We start from the raw sequence: 25,521 nt of genomic DNA, 5'->3' as shown, positions 1-25,521 counted from the left end.
CCAGTCCTAGAGTCAGGAAGACCTGAGTTCAAATCTGGCCTCAGACACTTACTAGCTGTGTGACCCTGGGCAAGTCACTTAACCCCAATTTCCTAAAAGAAAAAAAAAAGAAAAAGAAAAACAACAGTTCTACAGAATAGATCAAAAAGAGAAAACATAATAATTGGACTACCTGAAACTTCTGATCACAAAAAAGAATCTTGATATAGTAATACAAGAAATAATTGAAGAAAACTGTCCTGAAGCATTAGAACAAGAGGGGAAAGTAGAAATAGAAAAAAATCCACCAATCACCACTAGAAAGAGATACTACGAGGAAAACTCATAGGAATATTATAGTCATATTCCAAAATCCCCAGATCAAGGACAAAATATTATGAGCAACAAGAAAAAAATTTAAATATAGTGGTGCCCCAATTAGAATCACACAAAACCTAGCAGTAGTGACACTAAAACATCACAAGTGTTGGAATACTATATATTGAAGAGCAAAAGAACTGGGCTCCCAGCCAAAAATATCACACCCAGAAAAGCTAAACATAATTCTAAATGGAAAAAAAAAAAAGGACATTTGACCAATTGTCAGACTTTCAGGTCTTTGTTTAAAAACAAAAACAAAAACAACCCTGAACTCAATAGAAGATTTAACATACAAGAGCCAAGAGAAATAAAAGGTACATACCCATGACCAATTACAAGGGACTAAATAAGGATAGAATGTTTACCTTTTATGTATGAAAAATGTAAAACCTATGTCTAAGATTGTTATTAGTAATTAGGTAACTTATAAGGAAGATTGGGGTAGACCCTGAGTATAATATGACTTCAAAATGTAAAACCATTCAAGTACAGCTAAAAGAGTAATTATCTTTTACAAAGATGCAAGAGGAAGAACTAATACAGAGGAATTAGATGAGGAAGTGGGGCTGTTAGTTCTGGAAACCTACTGTCATTGGGAATGGGTTTTAAGAGGGGAAAATAAATATACATTTAGAAGAGTATAAAAACTTCTAAATTTAGAAAGAGATAAAACTCTAAGGAGATAGGGAAGGGGGAAAGGATAAAGGAGGGATCTTTAAAAGGGAGGGTGTGGGAACAGATTAAAAGGAAGATATAGAAGGGGTTTAGATTTAGGGGAATGGGGGAGGGATTGCCGGGGTTAGGGTAGGTTAAGTAATAGGAGGGTAAGGTAGCAGGTAGAAGTAAAGTTAGCAGAGATAGGAAAAAAGAAGTATGCACAAACACAAAGATTAGGATTAGAATCTCTTAGGAAAAGTATATGTTTATATACATATACACACACACACACACACACACACACACACACACACACACACACACACATATATATCTGTGTGTGTGTGTGTGTGTGTGTATACATCAATACCCATATATAAATATATCCAATGCTCAATTTTAGTCTTGGGGTAGTGGGTAGTGAGGAGGGAGGGGGAAAAAAGAACAAAGTAAAAAGTGTACAGCAGAGAACAAAAAAACCTACAAGGAAGCAAAGAAAGGTGGATGGCCTTCAATAAAATGCACAGTATTTAATATACAGGCTTTCTTGAAATGAAAAGTTATTGCCATATATTCTGAATCCTCTCCTGTGTTCTGCTGTGCATGTGATACTGTTTTTGTTTCTTATTTTATATTTAAGTTTCTAATGTTTCTTTTTCTTTTCTTATTATGTATTTAAGTTTTAGTATTTGTCTAAAAGAAAAAGAAAAAGAAATTAACAGAGATAGGAATAGGAAACATGAACTGGACTACCTAGAGCACTCTTGAGGAGGAACCTGAATTCAAGCTTTCCTGATGCCAAGCCCAAATTAATAGCTCCACTATGTCAGGCTACCTCTCCAAAGAAGGCAATTGAAATGCTTAATGACCACATGAGAAGACTGTCAAACTCCCTAGTACAAGAAAATGCAAAGAAAGATAACCTTAAGGTGCTATCTTCTTATACCTCCTAGAATGACAAATATCTGTATCTACAAATACATACAAATAAAATCTAATACGGACAGGGCTGCCAAGGAAGAGGCACTCACATACACAGTTGGTGAGCCTGGCAGTATGCAGGAAGAATTATACACTCAGACCTTTTGTCCCAGCATTTGCATTTCAAGGACTATTATTCAAAAGGAAATCATAAAAAGGAAAAAAAACATTCTTAGCTGCCCCATTAATAATGGCAAAAACTGTAAGTAATCTATACGTCTTTAAAAATTGGAGAATGGCTAAATTATGGTATACTGATCTAAGGAAATACAGAACCATAAAAACAGGAAGTGTTTTCTAAGGAAACACGGAAAGACCTATATAAAGTGATTCAGAATGAAATCAGAATAACTAGAACTGTAGACACATACAGCCACAACTACATACATACACATATGTGTGTGTGTGTGTGTGTGTATTTTTTTTTTAAAGGAAAGCAAGTAGGGCCAAAAGTTATAATTTCAAATTGACTTGGAAGGGAACACAAAATGAAAGTACTGTTTGTTATTTGTTAATTCCTTTGGTTCTGCCTCATTAAAGGATAAGAGATTTGGCTATGATTTTGCCCCTTGTTTTGTGAATTTGTCATTAAGTTTATAATAAAATTTTTAAAAAGAAAATTGGTTATCTCTGGTTCATTGTCTTTATCAAGAGTTATCTCTGTTGTTAAAATATCAACAGAGATGTTTTCTAAGTGATCTAGGTGCTTAATAGTATACTTTACACTTGTAATTTGAGGGCCTAGACATAAGTGATACCTTCATGTGTCATAAAAACATTAAAAACTGTATACAATCCAGAGAATTTATTTTAATTCATAATGTGTCCTAAAAATGTTCTACTTTATCACTTACTTAAGTTTTCTGCATACATGGCCCAAGTTGTTCAACAAAGGTTCCCATTTGTCAACTGTTACCTACAAAACAATTTGTCATTAAAATGATTATTTCATACTTTTCAACTAGATTTGTGCATATTTAATTACTTCACAGATAATATATACTTGCTATTTAATTACCACAAAATGAGATGTCAAATCAAAGCATACTAGAAACTCAAGTTCCTTTCATTTATATTTTATATTAACTTAATGAAGTTTAATGACAAAAAAAATCAGGTACTGTTTTCTCCTGGCTGTTTTGGCATTTGATGCAAAACAAATTTTAAAGTTTATACATCAAGAAGTGTAACCCTCAGAATAGGACGTGTACGTATGGTCACATGCAGATTGCTAGAATTGCTGTGGTTTGGGGAAGACTCAAAACCAGAACAAAAAGTGGAAGGTATAAACAAGTGGGACAGTTAATGCAGATGGGAAGGAAGAACTCAAAGTGGAGTCAAACAGAGTGGGCAGAAATGAAAGGAGGAACATTTCAGGAAGGCTAGCATGAATAACACGCATAATCCTTGATTTTGAGAGCTAGCAAAGGCTAAAATTATTATATTTTTTAAAAAAATGGTGACCCTTATTTTCCATTACTCCGTGGCACAACACATCTACAAGATTAGGCTGTAACTAAACGTATGACACCCTGAACAAGCCACATTCATTTCTATTTCTATGACTTTACTTTGGAATATCTCATTTCCTCTAGATGATTGATCTATACCTTCATCATTCAAGTTTTCTTCATGAAGCAGTCATATCTTCCCTTTTACTAGAAAGTCGTTCCTTTTCCAGCTAACTCCCATCTCTCTCCTTATTTTCCAAACTTCTTAAAAGAATAGCTTACATATTTTTTTTCATTCAGTCATTCTTGACCCCCTCCTAGTATAAGTTCCATTTCCAATATGGTAGTTCTATGCTCATTCTTTAATGTGCCATCCCATGATGTTGCTTCAGTGCCTACACCTTTACTAACCTAAAAAAAATTAATGCATATTCAAAGCATCCATCTAAATGCATAGAATGGTATTTTCATAAAGCAGTATACGGCTTAATATTTCAAACATTAAAAATTCTAAAGCTGTTATTAGAAAGGTGTGAAATTATAGCAATGCTCCACTCTCCTCAAGGCAGTACTAAGTCTGAGACTCAATAATACTCTTCTGCTTCAGAGATGGAACCTGCTGAGTTTAGGAGCTAATGATGCCATTAATAACTCTCTTCAACCAAAGATGCAGTTATTTTAAATCCTCTGAATCAGGAGGATATTACACCAAGATTGGAAATGCCAAAGCTTCTTGTAATCATTCAATAGGCTCCAAATGACTGGAACAGCAAGATCAATGGCTATCCTGATACCACAAGGCAACTTACACCTGCTCTCTTAAATGGTCGCTAAATCAGACAATATCAATTATCAAGTGAGAGGGACATAAGTTAAATACATGACTGCTCAAACAATTTTAAAAGCTTTTAATAATGACAAGTATTACATTAACTTTTAGAGGGCAAAGACTGCTGCAATTTAACTTCTTCTGCAGTGTCTTTTGTAATTAGATGTTTATATAATGGTGACTAAGTAAATACCTCATTTCCAATGGCTTTAATTTTTTCTAATGCATCAAGAAACCATTTTTCAGCTGTTTTCCAGCTAAAGTAAGGGAAAAAAGGCAATTAAGTTACTCCAAATAAACAATTATGTACACAAATAGTTGATAAATATTTCCCAGTAACACTGTAAAAAATACCTTTACTAACAACCTGACTTAAGTTTACCAAAGATAAATACGTCTGGCAATCCATATCACAGCACTAGTTCAAGATATTATAGGAATTGATGCATTAAGTGCATATGATTAAAAGCCAGATGGTTTTTTCATTTAAAAATGTATACTGATGTTTTTAAAAAATGAAAACTAGAAATATAATGCTGAAGAGATAGTAACTTAGCGAATATGAATTTGAGAATATTACACCTTTTCTTTGAATAGTTTATAAAGTACTTATTTTATTAGAGATAACAGTAAAATCATAATAAATTAGAATAGTCAAAGATTGTGTTGTTTTGATTAGCTGCATTTTCTGTTCATCTAAGGGTTCATCAGGAAAGGAATTTTTTGCTTTAACCAAAAATTTCTCTAAAATGTGTTATTTATAGTTCAGTGTGTAAATACAGTACAACTAACATAATCAAAATTATCCTGGATGATTGAGAATTATGCAATACTTCTGAGTCAACATTTTGATGTTGACTGGTAAGTGAATGATAAGTGAAATAGTACTTTCAGGGTTAAACAAATAGGCAATTGGGCTAATACGAGGCCCCAAAACTATTATTTTTAGACTGAATGTATGACGCCAGCTTGTTTTTTGTCTTGTCTTTCTTCTAAAAGTGAAATGCAGAACAAAGATTACGCTTAATGAAGAATTCGACTAATTTCTATTTGACCAAGGTTTTGCTGAATTTACAAAAAGAACTCAGGCTGATGCCATGTTTTTGTCTTTATGTACTTACTCTCCATTTTGAAACGCAACTACTCCAACCTCATGCATAACAAAAGGATCTTCAGGTGCGATACTCAGAGCTTGGCTGAAAAATCTTTCAGCCAACTTTGAATTATTGGTCAAACCATATTCCAATCCAATATACAGCATTGGTAAGTGACACCTAAAACAATGTTAAAATCACCCATTTAATTGCATCAATGCAACAATTTGATAACCTAACAGAATTCACCTGTACGATCTTTTCTTAAAAAATAATTCAAATACCAAACCAGTAACTACTTCAATATACTCACATAATGAGTCTTGATAGTTTATCAAACAGCCTGCTGAGCCTCCTAATACTAGTTTCATTCTATTTTACATTAAGATACGAACATTATTAAATTCCTCCTTATTTTCCATTACTCCTTGGCATAACACATCTACAAGATTAGGCTGTAATTGAACTTATGACATCCTGAACAAGCCACATTCATTTCTATTTCTGTGACTTTGCTCTGGAATATTTCATTTCTTCTAGAAGATCGATCTATACCTTCATCGTTCAAGTTTTCTTTGTGAAGCATTCATATCTTCCCTTTTACTAGAAAGTCGTTCCTTTTCCAGCTAACTCCCATCTCTCTCCTTACTTACCAAACTTCTTAAAAGAATAGCTTATATATATTTTTTCCATTCAGTCATTTTTGACCCTCTCCTAGCGTAAGTTCCATTTCCAATATGGCAGTTCTATGCTCATTCTTTAATGTGCCATCCCATGATCCCTTCTTTGCTCATCTACATTACCTCAGCAATCTCATGACTTTATCACTTCTATGCCCATTACTTTCACACTTTTATCTTGAACCCTTAACTCTTGAGCTTCTTTCAGTCCCAAATTTCCAACTATCTGTCAGACATTTTTGCTTAAACATCCTCCCAGCACCTGAAACTCAACATGGCTAAAAATTAAACTTATTCCCTACTACCCCCTGCCCTAAATGTTCCACTGTTCCCTTGCTTGGGAACATATCAATGAAAGTGGACAAGTGAATCCTTCCTGCTCCTGTTCTTGCTCACTATTTCTTGTAAGAGGAGAGATACCAGAACTGTGTGTAGAGCTGAAAGGAACCTCAGAGATCATGCAGCCTATTCCCCATTATAGATGAGGAAACCAAGGCCCAGAAATGTCACTCCCTGTCAGAGGGACTGAGCATCAGTTAGTGCTGAACTGAGGTCCTCCAATTCTAGATTTACTGCATTTTCTCCCATACCACAGCAGCAGAGATGCCTGCCAACCCATAAGCTCTCCCAAGAAAGAGTTCCCTAATCAGCTACCTTCTTCATTCCACTGGGGTTTATCTTATAGATCATAAGTTACTATGTAATAGTTTAGCTCCTAAACAGTAACATGTAGTTCTTCAAGAAAACCATTTAATTTCTTCATTAAAGTGCTCAGTTTGCTTGTCACATACCCTTTCATCAGCTGTGCTGCTGTGAAGTAAGCTGCCATTGCTTGGTCATGTTCACTCTCAACTGCAAATGAATGTCCATAAGCTATCCATGCAGGTCCATAGGTTCTTTCAAGTGTTGTGGCTTTACTAAAATAAATTCATTAAATTAGTATAAATTTGTCAATTCACTGGTAACTGGACAAAGACCACAAAAACACCTATACTTATAGGATAAAATAAAAACTCTTCAGCCAGCCACTTAAGTTCCTTCAAAATCTGTATCTAGTCTATCTTTATAGCTTTTAGTCACCTTTTTTTTCCCTTCACATATTCTCTGTTCCAAATGAACTATATTAACAGGTCTTCCTTGATCTCATCTTAACATCTCTCTGCCTCTATGCCTTCATTAAGGCAAGAATGTTCGCTCCCCTCATCTTCAACTGGAAATTCTTTCCTTTTTAAAACAGTTTAAGTGCCATTGTTAACATGAGTTGTTGTTCAGTTGTAGCCGATTCTTTGTTGACCCCATTTGGGGTTTTCTTGGCAAAGATACTGGAGTGGTTTGCTGTTTCCTTTTCCAGCCCATTTTACAGATGAGGAAACTGAAGTAAACAGAGTTAAATGACTTGCCCAGAGTCACACAGTTAGTAAGGATTTGAGGTCAGATTTGAATTCAGGTTGACTCCAGGCCCACTACTGCACCTAGCTGTCCATTAACATGAGGCTGCAATAAAAATAAAAGCTGATATTTAAAGTCCTTCTATTCCTGTGGTTCTTAACCTTTTCTGCATCATGAACTCTTCTGGCAGTCTGATGGAGGCTATAGTGCTCTCTCAGAATGTTTTAGATGCATAAATATAAAGATTGAGCCTCATTTTAAAATAAAAATAAAAGGAATACAAAGGAAACCAAGTATACTGAAATATTTTTTTCAAAACAAAATAATTTTATAAAAACAAGCCTGCAGACCCTAGGTTAAGAGCCCATACTAAAGAAGTAATTAATGTAAGAGAAAAAAACTCATTTGAGTTTCATTCATTTTGCATTTATAATTATTCTTTTAAACTGAGAGAATTTTCACTAAATAAATTCACACATGATTCTTGGAAAGTTTTTCAACTACCAAAATTTTTAAGGATTCTAGCTGAATGGTTTAGTGCACTTAATAAACTTTTAAATGTTTCTACATGTTTAAAGTAGCAATAGTTATTTCAAGGTACTACTATATTCCTGTGAATACTTCTATTGGAAGTTTAATGGAAGTCCTAATAAGTTGTTTTTTTTTAAAGATATTCTTAAAACACGTTCACTAATACATTCAGATTGATCTTTCTTTTTTAAAATTCAATTTAAAATTTTTTTAATTTTCAGTTCTCTCCCTCCTCTACCCACTGGGAAAGCAAGAAATGATACCCATTATACATATGAACTATTTTTAAAAAATTTTATGGCTTTTCTCTTATTCCAACTAAGTCCATTCTTTTCCTACTACTCTGACAAGTTTTATTAAGCAAAATAGAGGCTACCCTCAAATACAGGCTCATAGAATCCTGAGATTTTAAGCTGCAAGGGACCTCAAAAGGCCACCTAACCCAACTTCCTTCCTTTACAGATGAGCAAACTAAGTTAAGTGATATGTCTAAGATCATAATGCTGGTAAAAAGAGGTGGGATATGAGCACAAGTCCTTTATTATAGAATCAGTCCTTTCCATTGTATAACTTTGACTTCTTAGGTCATAACCTTATTTAACTTCAATTTAAATTGAGATTTCTTTGGAACAAAAGAAATATGTAGGTACACACTATGAAAATGCCATTTTTATCCATACCCAAGTTTTATACAAATGAAATCTGGGAGGAAAAGTACAATCTCTAATTATGCCACTATGGTTTTAAAGCTAAAGCACAGAACTGTGCCAAAGCCAGAGATAAATTCAAATCAATGTTTGAATACTGGCTTTTGCTGAGCCATCTGAGTACTTGACCCATTCATTTCATTCCTTACAAACACTGAGCAGCTTACTGATGGGGCTGGATTGGGAGAAAGAGCAGAAGCAAGTACACTGAAGTGGAGGATGGGAAAGAGACTCACCTGGACTACATATGTATCTGTATTATAAAGAGCTCTCTATAATTTGTAGATCATTGGTAAAGAGAAGGCCTACCCCAGATGAGTGACAAGGGGGACCACTGGGCACGTAGCATCACAGGACCATTGAAAAAAGGTAGGTAAAGATACAACGTGAGTCTGCATGAGATGATCAGAAATCTAGAGCTGAAAAAGGGCCTTAGAAGACATGGAGTCCCGCCCCTTATTTTATAGGTAAGAAAACTGAGAACAAAAGTTATCTTGGAAGGAATGTCATACTTATTTTTTCAGTTTTTTTTCATTCCAGAATGTTGCAGGGCTCATGCATATAGTTTACTGACCCACAGAAATATAGGATTAAATAGTCTTGATATATCACAAACTCCATTTTTGGACAGCTCTATTGGAGATAAAGTCTGCCTCAGTAAAAGCTAGAATATAGGGAATGTAAGTATATCTAAATAAACACATATGTATATAAACACACATACATCTATGTACATATAACACATTTCATATACATGCACAAGTTATATACACACACACAATTTTATATACATATATACACCTTTTTGATAGAGCTCATATAGAGAGACTAGGGAGAGGGACCAGACTTGTGATTTCACTTATTCGGGTTTCTGTTGAGGAATTTCCTTTACCAACACAGGTTTACATCTTTTATATGCAACTTATAATCTTAGAATGTTGTTTAGAGCACTAGAATGTTACATGACTTGCCCAGGTTCATTGAGCCAATATCTGTTAGAAGTAGCACTTGAACTCAGGTCTTCCTAGCCTTAAGGCCAGTGTTCTATTCATTATGTCCTTCTGCCTCTTTTCCTATATACACTTATATAACAAGGGTAGAGTTAACAAAAAGTGAATGAGCTACCTCAAGGAGTACAGCAAGTCGTCTGTCACTGGATAACCATTTGTCAGGGATGGTGGTCACTAAGATTCATGCAATGGAAAAGATTAGATGAAATAACTAATAAGGATACCCTTTAACATTGCAGTTCTATGATTTTAATTCATCCCTGTTTCAAGGCAAAATCACAATTAAACCATTCTAGATTAATGAACACCAGACCCATTAGATTATAAATTCCCTGAGGGCAGGGATTATCTTTTGCCTCATTTTGTATCACCAGTGCTTAACACAGTGCCTAGCACATAACAGGCACTTAATAAGTGTTTACTGATTGACTGAGTTAATAACTTACCAGAAATTTCCTTCTATGTCCAAATTAAGCTATTTCAATTACAGCTAAAGTTCATTTTTTTTGTTCTGTTTTGGGGGAAGTAAGCATGGGACAGATAGATGTGCACTGCTCAATACATTCTTTGAATAATGTTTCTTTGTATAATCCATATCTTTTCATAGCCTATCCATTTATTTTGGTTGGTTATATGGTATTAATGAGGACAAGGCTGCCATATGGAGTTCTAACAAAAGGAAAACTATTCTAAGCATACATATATTTCATCCTTAATCTTAACCACTTAGGAGAATCAATGTAGTACAAATCAACAGTAAGGTTTAATCTAATCCAATTCAATAATCATTTATTAAGCACCTACTTTATGCAGCTTGTACTAAGCAATGGATACACAAAAATCAAATAAGACAATCCTTGCCCTGAAGGAGCTTATGACTCCAAATGGACAAGGATGGCAACTTTTGCATGGGCACAAATAAATAACGCAATATAGAATATGTTGAGACTAAAAGTAATAGCTCAAAGTTTTCTTGGAAATTTGAAGAAAAAAGGTCAGTTCTAGTTGGATGGGATTAAAAGAAGACTTCACATAAAAAGGAAGAATCTGAATAGGGCCAAGAAAGGGAAGGAGCTCAAAAGGGATTCTGAGCAGAGGGTTGTTCTGGTGAGGGTAGTACATTACAGGAATGGGAAAAAAAGGCATAGAGATTTGAGAGAGAATGAGAACAAGAAACAGTGGTTAGTTCAGTTTGCTCGAAGAGAAAGTGTATGAATAATAGCTTGGCATTTATACAGACCTTTAAGGTTTTACAAAGAACTTTACACATTTAATTGTCAAAATAACCCAATCCTCATTTTACAGGTGAGAAAACTGAGGTTCAGAAAGATTAAATGACTTGCCAGGGTCATACAACTAGAATTCAAAATCTGGTCCTACTGACTCCAAGTCCAACCAATTCTCTCTCCTTATACATACACTGTGCCAGGAGAAGGGAAGGGATGTGAAATAAGTTAGAAAAGTAGGACAAAGGAGGAATGTAGAGTACCCTGCCGGTCAGAATAAGGAATGTGAATTTTATTTAGTAAGCAATGGGGAAAAGCACTGGGGATTTTTGAGCAGAGACATGATAGAATCAAAGCAGTTGTTAGGAAAATTATTCAAGTGACAAATGTGAAGGCTGCCCTCTTGAGGGGAGAAGGGAGAAGATAGAGAGATTAGTTAGGAGGAGTATTAGTCCATGAGCAGACTTTAGTCCTAGATCTTGAACTAGGGTGGGAGAAATAGAACAGAAATGAGAGGAGTCATTGAATATTGTGGAAAAGAATCAATGACAATCAAATGGACTTGTGGGAGGCAGTGAATTTTGTAAGGAGTCAAAGATGTAACTCTAAGGTTTGGAGGTTGGGTGCTGATATAATGCGCAGAAGAGGTAAAGCTAACATCTCAGTGTATGTGTCATATTAATGGTGGTTTAATACTCCATTCACATATGAATGACAGAACTTCTAATACTGGCTCATATTATTCTGTTTTTTTAATCTATGCAGCAAGGCATAGTGGCTGGAGTTAGCCTTGGGGTCAGGAAGACTTGGATTCAAGATCTGTCTCAAACACACTGAAGTTATGTGATCACAAAGAAGTTGCTTAATCTCTAAGTATTTCTGGCAACTCTTAAGACGGTAAGTTACAGTTAAGCTGCATTGGTGGAAGTAGTTTCAACAGGATCAGTTATTCCATATAGTGATGACACCACAGGGCCAGACACAGCCCAAAACCTTCCGTGAAAGATCCTTGAGAGGAAGGACCATATCATCTCTGTTTTTTAATCCTCCACAGTGTGCAGGCACTGTGCTAAGAAGATATTCAGTAACTATTGAATTAAATTTTCATTCTTCCAAACTGTTCTTTGAGCACTTAATTACATTAAGAAAGACGCAGAAATAAATACTTTCCTTGAAAAGGTACCTATGGAGAGATTTACAGTTAAGGTGGCTGCTTGAAGGAGAGGCAGGCCATCTATCTCCTACAAACCTTCTCCAGCAAAACTCTTAAGTTTGAATTAGAATGAATAATGACTAAGGATCTGATGTGAAACTACAGTGATATCTTCCACCCCAGAGCTATAAGAGAGTTTAGTAAGAAGCCTATGCGCAGTAGAAAAGGAGCTTCACCAATAGGGCTAGTGTCAGTGTAACCAGAGATAGGACAGGGATAGCCTCTATGGGCCTGTGTCTGGAGGCTGCAAAAGTGGAAGGTTTCCCTGAAAAAGTCCCAGGGTGTTCAGAGAGCCACAGGGTGGGGACCTTGAAAGCCTGCAGAAATTCAAGTATGTAGCACCCAGCACGATGCTATAGCACTCAGACTGGGAAAGTCTAGGCTAAAGAACTCTGAGATCCTTTTCTGAGATGCCAGGGAGAGGCCCTGGATATCTCTGAAACTCCTAGATCCAGGAGGGGTTAATCACTAGGAAGTAAAACCCAGGGCAAGATGAAGCAGGGCAGACCACCCAATGCACAAGTGCAGCAAGGTCAACAAAGCTTGGTCCTGTGGCAAAGCCCCAATTCAGAAACTAACATTGGAAGAATTAGTAAAGAAAATATCATTCATTACAAAAAAAATTATTGCAAACCTAATTCCACAACAACTGCAAACAGAGACTGAAAGAAAAAAAATGAATTTCCCTCAAGGACTACATGAATACTTAGAAGAAATGAAGCAAGAGATAAAAAACAAAATAAAAGCTCTGGAGAAAAGACTGGAAGGAAAAAAAATAGTTAGAAGACAAAGTGATAAATCTTACCCAAAAAATGGAATCAATGAAAACTAGAACACATCAAACAGAAATCAATGAGTCATGGAAGAGGAAGGCCTATTAGAATAAAATCATAAATAATATATTAAAAAAAGGTATCTGACACTGAAAATGAAACAACTGCCCTTAAAACAAGTTAAGTAGAGATAATGTAAAAATCATTGGATTTTTACCTAAAACTAAAGATAAGGTTTTTACAAAAAAACCCAAATCACATTTCAAGAAAACTTGAATGACAACTGCTCAGCTCTACTGGAACCAGAGGGCAAAATAAAGATAAGAATCTAAACACCTCCTGAAAGGAATCCGAAAGGGAAAAGTCCCAGGAATATCAAAATTAAAATCCAGAGCTCTCACCTCAAAAAAGAAATACTATAACCTTCTAGAAAGAAACAGTTCAAGCAATGAGAAGCCACAGTCAGTTATCACATAAGACCTGGCAGCTTTAACAGCAACAAATACAACCAAAGATCTTAGAACACAATATGTGAAAAGGCAAAAGATACAGAGACAGTTTTGGCTTTACATAATTCATATTATGCAAATTTGACAACCAGAGGGCTGACGGGGGAGCAGCTCTGGCTTTGGTTTTGGTGGTAGCAGTGGCAGTAGCACTGGTGTAGCCCTGTGCCAGGGTCCTCCTCTTCAGGCAATGAAGTGGCTTGGGCTGAGGGAGCCCCAGGCACTGAAGCCACTCTGGGCTTTCAAGGCCACAAAGCTGTAGAGGGAAGGAGGAAGATTCCAGAACAGAGAGGGATGTCTGTGAAATACACACTTAAAATAAGTGAGAACTGGATGTAATATAAGCTTATAATCACTCAGCAAAGCTGAATATAATCCTACATGGGGAAAATGGGCTTGTAATGGAACAGAAGACTTATAATAAGCATTTCTGATGACATGACCAGAGCTGAATACGAACTTTAAAATGCAAACACAAGAGTCTAGAGAAGCCTCGAAAGGCAAATTTATTTGAAGAATTGGAAGGATGACATAATACTAATATTATAATAGAAAGAGAAGAAACAGGTGTCTCACTGGAACTTTAATGTCTTCAAAGGGTACTGATGAAGTTAAATAAGAGAAACTGAGACCCTAGGGGTAGACTGGTTCTGTTCTGAAGGTTTTAAGAGAGGAAATAGAACAGTGTAAAAACAGGTAGAATACAATGGTGTAGAAAATAAGGGCTGAAACTTTCTACTTCTCATAATTGTAATAAATGAGAAGAATATGCGAATATGGAGGAAGACATCAGATGAACTTCACTCCTTTGTAAGATGGACAAATGAGGGTTGAACACACAAGTAGTTTGGGTCGAAATAAATCAAACTCAACAGGGTATCAAGTGGGGATAGAGAGGGCAGGGTTAAGAAGGAAGATAATATCAGGGAGGGAACAGTCATGTGTAAAATAAACTTCCTAATCCTGAAGAACATATTAGGGGAAGGAGGACCTCTTAGAACATGGGCTGAACAAACTGGGATAATGCTATTGTACCTTAATATATTATGAAAGATACTAATCCTGGGTAGTATAGCCTCACACAGACTCAATGTGAGCAGGATTGGGAGAACAATTTATACAAAGACAAAACCTTGTAAAAAAAAATAAGTGAAACACTTAAGAACTCTGATTAACATGATGATCAATGCAATGCCCCCAGAGAGCCTATATGATGAAGCATGTTATCTATCTCTTGATGTGACAAAACAAGATGCAGAAAGATACATATTTTTGGATATGGCTACTGGGTGGATTCATTTTGCTCAAGCATGTTTATCTGTTACAATTATCCCTCCTTTCTTTCACTCAGTTAATGGGGGGAGGGAGGAAGCAGGGAAGGAAGAGGCAGGTTAGCAACAGTAATGTAAAAACAAATGGGGTGATTGTAACATTTTTAAAAAATGCACAGAAGAGAACAGAAAGAAGTTCAGAAGGAAGAACAGAAAAGCAGAAGAGTTCTGACAGTTAACAGTTATAAATTATATACTTTAAAAAAGAAAGTGGCATCAAATGAAGATTCAGTTTCATATAGAATTTTTTTTGTTCTGTTGTATTATGACAATGCAATTTTAGTGTTTTAATTAAAAATTAAAAAAAAATTTTAAATAAAAAAATAGGTACCTGTCAACTTTGCCATGAGTAGATATGAACATAAACCCATACCTGAGATATCTTCTGGCATGTTCATTTTTGTGTCCAACCATTAGATAATAACATCCTACTGCAAACCAAGATACCTAAATAAATTCAAAATTAACTATTACCAAAGATAAAACAGATCCACAATACAAATCTAAACAATTAAATACAAGCACAAATCATATTTTCTTGTACTAAAGTTACATCCTATTTCTAAGTTAAAATATCTGTATCAGAACCTGCTTGCCAGGTATGAAGCTTTTTAAAAAATAATTTATTCATTTTTATTTTTCAACATTCACTTCCACAAGATTTTGAGTTTTAAATTTTCTCCTCCTCCTTCTCCTCCCCCTTCACCAAGATAGCATGTAATCTGATACAGGCTCTTATACATTCATATTAAGCATATTTTCACATTAGTCATGATGTATAGAAGAATTAGAACTAATGGGAAGAACCACAAGAAAGAACTGATAAAACAAAATAACAAAACGAGAGCAAATAGTATGCTTCCATCTGCATTCCAACTCCATGGTTCTTTTTCTGGATGTGTAGAACATTTTCCATCATGAGTCTTTTGGAGCTGTCTTAGATCCTTGCATTGCTGAGAAGAGCTAAGTCTAACAAAGTCAACCATCACACAATGTGGCTGTTACTGTGTACAATGTTCTCATTTCACTCAGCATCAGTTCATATAAGTCTTTCCAGGTTTTTCTGAAGTCCACCTGCTCATCATTTCTTATAGAACAAAAGTATTCCATTACAATCATATTGGGTATGAAGTTTTGATAAAAAGATGGTAGAGTAATCTGCTGGTCCACATTTCCTTCCCAGTCCGGCCTGACTCAGGTATCATCAAATCTCTCTATAGAAAAAAGGAGAGAGCCTAAAGACTTCACTGTTTTGACATTAACCTATATTGTAATGGCATCCTGACCCTCACAGCTTACCTTCCCTGTTTTGAACCTTCTTTCACCTTGTGATACTAGCCTTGGGATTCTAGTTCTAAGATTAACTTCTCTACTGATACCAACCCTGACTATGTCCTGAGGTTGTTTGCTACCTACATTACCTTTTTCTATAACTCTGATTTCTGGTTCCTGACATATAATGATCTCTAGCCCCTATATTTGAAGTGCCCTGACCTAAAACCTGCCTTTTTTCCTCCTGGCACTCAAATCTTATCCCCAACCCTTTGAGGCTTCTACTTAGTAAACTGTTGTTTCAGCATGCCAAGTTGTATTTTTATGGACTGCTTTACTTTTGGTGAAGCAGTTAATGCAGTACTAAAAGTTTAACTTAAAACCAATGAATAGTTAGGGAACAGGATAATCTGGCTCAAAACTTTATTTCAAAAGAAAGAACTACAATTTGCTCAATTATGTATTTAAGTTTTTCTAACCTTAAGTTGTAAAATTTGAACACAGTTCAACTGTAAAAACTGTAGACACACACATATACTTACAGGATTACTAGGGTATAAATCCACCAATTTATGAGAAAGATAGAATAGCTCTGTATAGAAAAAAAGAAAATTATTCATATCAAATATTAAAATATATTTAAATATTTTCTTCCTTATTATTAAACATACTTCATATTAAAATACCATATTGGTACAAATATAGGCCATTCCCTAAAATAAGATCTCATTAAAAGGAAAAAATATTACATAGGTTTAGAATGATAAATAGTTACAAATAATTAATTACCTTATTAAAAAGATTAAGTTGGATGATTTGAGGGGAGAAAGGCAGATTTACTTGTAGGCTGGAATTGCTTCCCTCTAGGTGGACAGGAGGGGCCCCAAGACCTGATGGCTGTAGCAAGCAGGTACCACAGATGAATCAAAAGACCAGCATATGGGCAGAGGAATAATCAATCCGCAGAGCATTTGTTAAAAATCTACTATGTTCCAGGCACTGTACCAAGAAAAGCTTAGCATGAAAATTCCAAATTCAATTCCTAGCTCTTGCCACAGGAGTAAAGAGATAGGAAAAACAAAATCCAATCAAAGAACTCAGGTTCTTTAAAAAGAAGTTGGGAAGAGAAGCATGGCCTATGTTTGTACAAATAGGATACATTGTTTTTTTATGGGAAACAAAACTCTACTTTAGTAAAGTAGAAAGTTGCAATCTTCCCTCATAGATATGCTTTCCATTTACCAATGAAATGTAGAAAACTCCTTCAAGGTAAACAGTTTGTAAAAAGCATACAATAATCACTGTCTAAAGAAAATAGAAATGGACACATATTCAAGCTAATTTACTATGTTTAATGGGTTATTACAAAGTTCCTCAATTAAAAGGCATTCATTTCTTAAAAAGAACAAATTGGGAAAAAATATTAATTGCAAATATTACAGATTAAAAACTCATGGTCCAAAATACATAAAGAAACTGTTATAAAATAATGATTCATAATGGTTTTACTTTCTAGTCCACAATGTATAAATGGTCAAAGGATATGAACAATTTCCAAAAAGAGCAAACAATCTGTTAATAATCACTTTATAAAAGTCTCATAGAATCTTTTTGGAGAATATAATGGTAATATTAAGTAAAAGTTACAAAAATAATCACACTCCTTCACCTCATATTCTACTGCTGGAAATATACCCTGACACTGTTAAGAAAACAAAGGGTTTTTTGTTCAAAAGTGTTCATAGCAATTATATAAAAGCAGAAGCAATCAAAATGTCCAATAACAGGGGACAAGGTTGAGCAAACTATGACACATTAACATAACGGACCACAATAATTCAAATTAAAGTGGAAAAGCATAAGGAACAGAAAGTAATGTGAAAATTCCTTCACAAAAATACAAATCAAAAAACTGCAGACCCAAAAGAACGAATTATTATCAGACGAGAAAAAGGAAGACTGAACAAAGAATCTGTATGGGGACTTATATCAAAGGACTGAAAATGTGCTATGACACTTTATGTTGAAATTAACTTAAATGTCAATAAGTTACTAAGCAAGGTTACCTTTCTGGATAAAACAACAAGCAAAAAGATAAAATAAAAGGCATTAATTTCTAATTAATTAGAAGCCTTGAGAGTAGAGATTGTTTCATTCATGAAAGACTCCTCAGGGCCTATCACAGTGCTTGGCATATAGAAGGTACTTAATAAATGCTGATTGATTATGAATCATACTTATAAATATGAGCCATCAAGCTTAATGATATAAAATCAAAGATTATTTCACAGCAAACTATTTTGTCCTACAATTTCATGTATACACTCTTTTTGTACAGGATAAGAAATTAAGATTACATGGAATATATAATAATGGCTGATATAACTTTTTAAAGTTTGCAAAGCAATTTAAATTTGTTATTTCATTTGCTCTTCACACAACTCTTTTTAAGGTAGGTCTTATTTTTTTTCTTTAAATACTATTCTATTTTTTCCCCGATTATGTCTCTAGAAAATTTTTAGCATTTAATTTTACAAGATTTTGAGTTCCAAATTTTTCTCCCCCTCCCTCCTTTTCCTCCCCTCTTTTAAAAATGGTAGGCACTTTGATATAATGTATACGTACACTATCATGTAAAATGTATTTCCATATTTGTCACAGCTGAAGAAGAAAAAACAGATCAAAAGAAAACAAAACACAAGAAAGAACAAAGTAAGTGAAAGAAACATGTTTCGGTCTGCATTGAGAGTCCATCAGTTTTTTATATGGACAGCATTTTCCTTCGTGCATCCTTTGCACTTGTCTTGCATCACTGTGCTGCTGAGAAGAGCTGAGTCATTCATAGTTGATCATCCCACAATGCTGCTGATACTGTATATAATGTTTTCCTCATTCTGCTCATTTCATTTTACATAAGTTTGTACAAGTCCTTCCAGGTTTTTCTGAAAGCTGCCTGTTTATTATGTCTTATTGCGCAACAGTATTCCATTACATTCACATACCACAGTTTGTTCAGCCATTCCCCAACTGATGGGCATGCCTTCAATTTCTGATTCTTTGATACCACTAAAAGAGCTGCTACAAATATTTTTGTACATGTGGGTCCTTTTCTCTTTTTTTATGATCTCTTTGGGATACAGACGTAGTAGTGGTATGGCTAGACCAAAGGGTATGCACATTTTTATAGCCCTTTGGGCATAGTTCCAAATTGCTCTTCAGAATGGTTGGATCAGTTTACAACTCCACCAACAATAGATTAGTGTCCCAATTTTCTGACATCCCCTCCAACGTTTATTATTTTCCTTTTTTGTCACATCAGCCAATCTGAGAGGTGTGATGTGGTACCTCAGAGTTGTTTTAATTTGCATTTCTCTAATCAAAAGTGACTCAGAGCACTTCTTTGTATGCTTATAGATATCTTTGATTTCTTCATTGGAAAACTGCCTGTTCATATCCTTTGACTATTTATCAATTGGGAAATGGCTTGTATTCTCATAAATTTGACTCTGTTTTCTATATATTTGAGAAATGAGGCCTTTATCAGACTCGTTTGCTGTAAAGACTTTCCCAGCTTTCTGCTGGGTTTTGTTGCATTGGTTTTGTTTGTACAAAAGCTTTTCAATTTAATATAATCAAAATCATCTATTCTACATTTTATAATGCTCTCTATCTCTTGTTTGATCACGAATTCTTCCCCTCACCATGGATCTGACAGGTAGACTATTCCTTGCTCTTCTAATTTGATTGCTTCATTGTCTACAGTACCTTTTAGCAAGATGTGTAGTTTTTTTCCCTTATATCTTTCAATTAGGTCTATTTTTGCTTTTACTATGTCTAACATCAGGATGGCTACCCCTGCTTTTTTTCTTTTTTACTTCAGCTGAAGCATAACAGATTCTGCTCCAGCCCCTTACCTTTACTCTCTATGCGTCTCTATGCATCAAATGTGTTTCTTGTAAACAATATATTGCAGGATTCTGGCTTCTGATGCACTCTGCTATCCACTTTTGTTTTATGGGAGAGCTCATCCCATTCACATTCACAGTTATGACTACTAACTGTGTATTTCCCGCGGTCTTATTTTTCCTCCTGCTTGTCCTCTCTCCTCTTTCACTCCTCAACAATGTTTTGCTTCTGTCTACCACATCCCTAAGTCTGCCCTCTCTTCTGTTAGTCTCCCCACCCCCTCTCCCCCTTTACTCAATCTCCACTCCTACTTCCCTGTTGGGTAAGATAGATTTCTACATTCAAATGATTGTGTATATTATTCCCTCTTTGAGCCAATACTGATGAGAGTAAGTTTCAAGCAATGCCCATCGCCCACCCTCCCATCTTCCCCTTCACTGTAATACCAGTGTAATAGGTCTTTCTCACCTCTTCACGTGAAACAATTTACCCCATTCTACCTCTCCCTTCCTTTTGCATCTGTTTCTCATCTCTTAATTTTTTTTATGTCATTCCCTCAAATTCACCCATACCCTCTATGTATATTCCTTCTATCTGTACTGTTAGTGATACAATTTTTAAGAGTTACAAGTATCATCTTCCCATATAGGGATGTAAACAGTTTAGCTCTATTGAATACCTTATGTTTTCTTTTCCCTTTTTACCTATTTATGCTTCTCTTGGGTCTTGATATTGGAGGTCAAATGTTTGGTTTGGCTCTAGTCTTCTCCTTGTAAAGGTTTGAAATTCTTCCATTTTGTTGAATGACTATTTTTTCCCTTGATGTATCATGCTTAATTTTGCTGGGTAAGTGATTCTTGGTTGTAGTCCTAGCTCCTTTGCCCTCCAGAATATCATGTTCCATGATCTCTGATCCTTTAATGTTACAGCTCCCAAGTCCTGTGTGATCCTGATTGTGACCCTCCAATATTTGATTTGTGTCTTTTTGGCTAGTTGTAGCATTTTTTCCTTGATCTGATAGTTCTGCAATTTGGCTATAATGTTCCTTGGGTTTTTATTCTGGGATCTCTTTCCTGAGGTGATCGCGGATCCTTTCAATCCTATTCTGCCCTCTGGTTCCAGGATATCAGGGCAGTTTTCCATAAAATTTCTTGAAAGACGCTGTCCAGGTCCTCTTTTTGACTATGGCTTTCAGGTAGTCCAATGATTCTAAGATTGTCTCTCCTGGATCTATCTTCCAGATCAGTTGTTTTTCCCATGAGGCATTTTACATTTTCTTCCATTTTTTCATTCTTTTGAATTTGTCTGACTGATTCTCGATGTCTCATAGAGTCATTAGCTTCCAGTTACCTAATTCTAACTTTTAAGGTGTTGTTTTCCTCAATTAGCTCTTCTGAGTTTGTGTCTTGGTCTTCCTTGTCACCATAATAACTTTCTACAGTTTTTTTTGTTGTGTTTTGCTCATCTTTTTTGAGGAGCCTTTTCCCTTTCTTTTAAATCAGAGCTCTGCACCCAGGGTGGAAGGGGCACTGTCTCAGGCTTCTTGTGCTAGCTGGCTGTAAGCCCTGGCTATTTACCTGGTGCTGTGCTGAAAGGGTGGGGTGGGGGTTTGCTGCTGGAGGCCACAGGGGTCTGGCAGCTTACTTGGTGCTAAGCTGAGGTCCTAGTAGGTGGTGTCTGGCACGTGTTGAGGTCCAGTGGAGTATTTCTGTATTTCTCTGTAGCTACACTCAAGCACTTGGTGGTCTGGCCTCTAGAACTGCCTGTTTGTGCAGGGCTATGCTGAAGTGTGGCAGGGCTGGTACTGGGTGGCAGCTGCCTATTTGCTTAGGCACCCATAGGGTAAAGGTAGGCCTTATTATCTCCATCTTACAGATGATGAAACTGAGGCTCAGAGTTGTTAAGTGATTTGCTTAGGGTCACGCAGCTATTAAGTGTCTGAGGTGTGATTCAAACTTAAGCCTTTCTCACTTCAAGTAAAGCACTCCATGTATAATGCCACCTAGGTAACCTATTTAAATATATGGCTTAGTGTACCAGTGTAAAATCAGGAATTATCTGTGGATTATCTCTGGATAATAGCCTTTTGTAAACTATTAGGATATAACATAAATTTCCTTGACTATAAAAATGGACAATTTTATCCAAATAGTTACAAATAGTTCATTATTTCCAATGATATACCACAGCCACAGTTAACTTATACTTCAATCAATTCTCAGGCATGAACATGGAAATCATAAGTCAATTATTTCCCTCTTATATTTCCAATGAAATACAGACAATGTTAACTTTTACTTTAAGCTATTCTCAGGAAGATAAAAGCAATACCAACACTTTTGCACTCCTAAGTTGGGGCTAATATCAATCACTTATAAGGCAGATCAGGGGAATGCTATAAACTGGATTTTTAGAAGTCATTTAAGAAAGTATTACACAATCTTCTTTTGGACATGATGGAGAGATACGGGCTAGAAATGACAGGACAGTTTGGTGGTCTTGTAATTGTTTGGATTACAGGATCTAAAGAGTAACGATTTATAGGTCGATATCAATCTGGGTCCTTGACTCTATTCTGTTCAATATTTTTATCTGTAACTTGAATAAAGCTACATAAAATAAATTTCAAGCTTGTAAAGCTACAAGGGAAAAAAGCTCAACATCTTGAGCTTTCATGACAGAATCATGATTGAAAAAGATTTTGAGATACTACAATGATGAATCTGAGCTATGTAAAATGAAATTTAAAATAAAAAAGATAAATAAATGTCAAGTCTTATACTTAGGGCCAGAAACTCAACTGAACACTAACACTGTGGAGGAAGTATGGCTACAGAATACAGAATCAGACTGTTTGAACAAGAAGGGATCTCAGGTCATTTAGTCCAACCCCCTCTGTCATGTTACAGGTTAGAATACTTAGACCAATACAGGTCAAATAAAACGGTTAAGGACATAAACATAGTAAGCAGCAAAGTTCAGACATCTACTCAGTTATTCTACTTCCCAATTCCACTTCTCTTTCAATGACACAATACTGTCTCTCTGAGTTCATGCAAAGATCCAAGTGTTATAGAGCAGACAAAAACAAACATGATTTTAAGCTGTATTAACATAAACACAGTATTGAATGTGGTTGGGTATGTGGTCACACTGAATTCTTCCCTGGTCAGACTATGTTTGGAGGATGTGTTCAGATCTGAAAGCCATATTTGAGGAAGGAAACTAACAAGTAGAAATATATCCTAGGGGGCGGAGCTAAGATGGTGGAGTGAAAGCAGTGACTTGCTTGAGCTCTCCTCCAAACCCCTCCAAATACTCATAAAAAATGGCTCTAAACAAATTCTGAAGCAGCAGAACCCACAAAAAGACAGAGTGAAACAAATTTCCAGCCCAAGACAACCTGGATGATTGATCACAAAGGTGTATCGCACTGGGCTGGGAGCACAGCGCGCAGGCCGCAGCAAACCTGGAGCAGGCCTCAGAGGACTGAATCGCGGGCAGCTGTGGAGGTTTCCAGACTCCTCAATCCACGAATGTCAAAGACAACTTAGAAGGTCAGTGGGAAAAGTCTGTGTCTGTCGGTGGTCAGAGAGGAAGGCAGGGTCTCAGCTCCATTCCCCAAGAGCCGGGGGGGGGGGGAGCTGCTTCCCGAGCTTCTGGCCCACAGACTGGGGGAGAATCCAGTGGCTGATCAGAGAGGTTCTGCAGGGATCTCTTTGCCAGTGCTGAGGCAGGAATCTCTTGCTTTGCCCGTGTGTGGATCTGGGTCACAGTTCTGGGCGGCAGTGCTGGGATGAGGAAGAGCACTGGCGTGGTGGAGCTTGTAGTGGCTGTGGAGAGGAACCCCTCCTCACAGTTACAGGACAGAAAGGAATACCTGTGCTCAGAGGCCAGGAAAGGAGTAAACACCTCGCCCCTTATCATACCACCTTGGAAGAACTGAAAATTTATAGGTCCCTACAAGTATCTCTGAAAACAGCTACACAAACCCCTGAAACTTGGGACAGTACACTCTCCACATTGGAAGCAGACTCTTACCTTAACAAGGAGTTTAAAACTCAAGTAATTGGTCGGGATCATGAGCAAGCAGCGCAAAAAGAGTCAGACTATATTATCTTACTTTGGCGAAAAAGAAGATCAAAATATATAACCAGAAGAAGACCACAAAGTCAAAGCTCCCCACATCCAGAGCCTCCAAGAAAAATATGAATCAGTCCCAGGCCTTGGAAGAGCTCAAAAGGGATTTTGAGAAGCAAGTAAGGGAAGTAGAGGAAAAACTGGGAAGAGAAATGAGAGTGATGCAAGAAAATCACGAAAAACAAGTCAATAGCTTGCTAAAGGAGACCCAAAAAAATACTGAAGAAAATAACACTTTAAAAAAAACAGCCAAAGAAACATATCTTGGAGGGCAAAAAGTAATAGAAATACAACCATATAAATGTTCATTGACACTTAGAGAAAATAAGACTTAGGGAAAACATAAACTTATTTTCAAATACTTAAAGCAACTGTCACATAGCAAAAATGCACCAGACTTTTTTTTTTTTGCCCTGCAGGTAAAAACATAATTAGTAAAAGTTTCAGAGGCAAATTCTGGATTAATATGAGAAGAAATTTCCTAGAAACTAGAGCTGTCTAAAAGTGAAATGGACTGCTTTAAGAAGTAGCGAGTTTCAAGATGGCAGAGGAAAGGAAAGGACAAACCCAAGCTCTCCTAAATTCTCCTCCAAACAATTTTAAAATAATGCCTCAAAATGAATTGAGTGGTAGAACCAACAAAAGGACAAGATAAAACAATTTTCCAGCCCAAGAAATCTTAGAAGGTCAACAGGAAAGGTCTGTCTCACTAGGGCAAGAATGCAGTGCAGTCTAATGCAGCTGGAGCCCCAGAAAACCAGCACAGGCCTTCAGGGCAACTGAATCGGTGGGGGCAGCTTCAAGAGCTCTCAGTCCACAGATGGTAAGGAGGTCAAAAAACTGGTCAGAAGGATACTATAAGGGACCCATACATTGCTGGTGCTGGGTGCAGTACCGTTGTATTGCCCATACAGGGATCTGGGTCACAGTACCAGGGTAAGGAGGAGCACTAGCACACCAGAGCTTGAAACCCAAGGGGAGTGGTAATCCTTCTCATAGATCCAGGATGGAAAAGAGTACTTGTGAAGCACTGACCACACCTCTTCTTACATCATACTACCTTGACAGAACTGAAAACTTACCAATCCCCAGAATTAGTTCTGAAAATAGCAGCATGAAAAACCTTCAGTTTGGGACTGAGCCCCTCTACCCCAGGAACATTGCCCAAGGTTGGAAAAATGAGTGAACAACAAAAAAATAACCTGACCACAGAAAGTTACTATGGAGACAGAGAAAATCAACATACAAAGTCAGAAAAGGACATCAATGTCAAAACAGTTACAAGTAAAGTTTCAAACAAAAAGCCTGGAAAAGCGCAAAAAGGATTTTAAAAATTAAATAAGAGATGCAGAAGAATAATGAAAAAAGAGTCAACAGCTTGGAAAAGGAAGCACAAAAAAATGGAAAAAGCGGTATGAAATTCACTAAAGAAAATAACTCCTTAAAAAGCAAAATTGGCCAAATG

General features: G+C 36.2%; 1 protein-coding gene across 1 annotated transcript in view; it reads right to left on the bottom strand.

Annotated features, from left to right (window-relative positions):
• The window catches only part of CDC16 (cell division cycle 16), a 64,113-nt gene that overhangs the window by 21,383 nt on the left and 17,209 nt on the right, over window positions 1-25,521 (bottom strand). The window contains exons 10-15 of the mRNA XM_020965169.2: window positions 16,553-16,602; window positions 15,112-15,185; window positions 6,844-6,969; window positions 5,400-5,552; window positions 4,472-4,535; window positions 2,853-2,914 (exon numbers count right to left, since the gene is read on the bottom strand). Coding sequence (XP_020820828.1) covers window positions 2,853-2,914; window positions 4,472-4,535; window positions 5,400-5,552; window positions 6,844-6,969; window positions 15,112-15,185; window positions 16,553-16,602 — 529 coding nt within the window. The remainder of the gene's footprint in view (window positions 1-2,852; window positions 2,915-4,471; window positions 4,536-5,399; window positions 5,553-6,843; window positions 6,970-15,111; window positions 15,186-16,552; window positions 16,603-25,521) is intronic.

This window comes from Phascolarctos cinereus, unplaced genomic scaffold (assembly GCF_003287225.1).
Source record: "Phascolarctos cinereus isolate Bilbo 61053 unplaced genomic scaffold, phaCin_HiC Scaffold_7;HRSCAF=346, whole genome shotgun sequence".
NCBI lineage: Eukaryota > Metazoa > Chordata > Mammalia > Diprotodontia > Phascolarctidae > Phascolarctos > Phascolarctos cinereus.
This window is presented reverse-complemented; position numbering and strand designations above follow the sequence as displayed.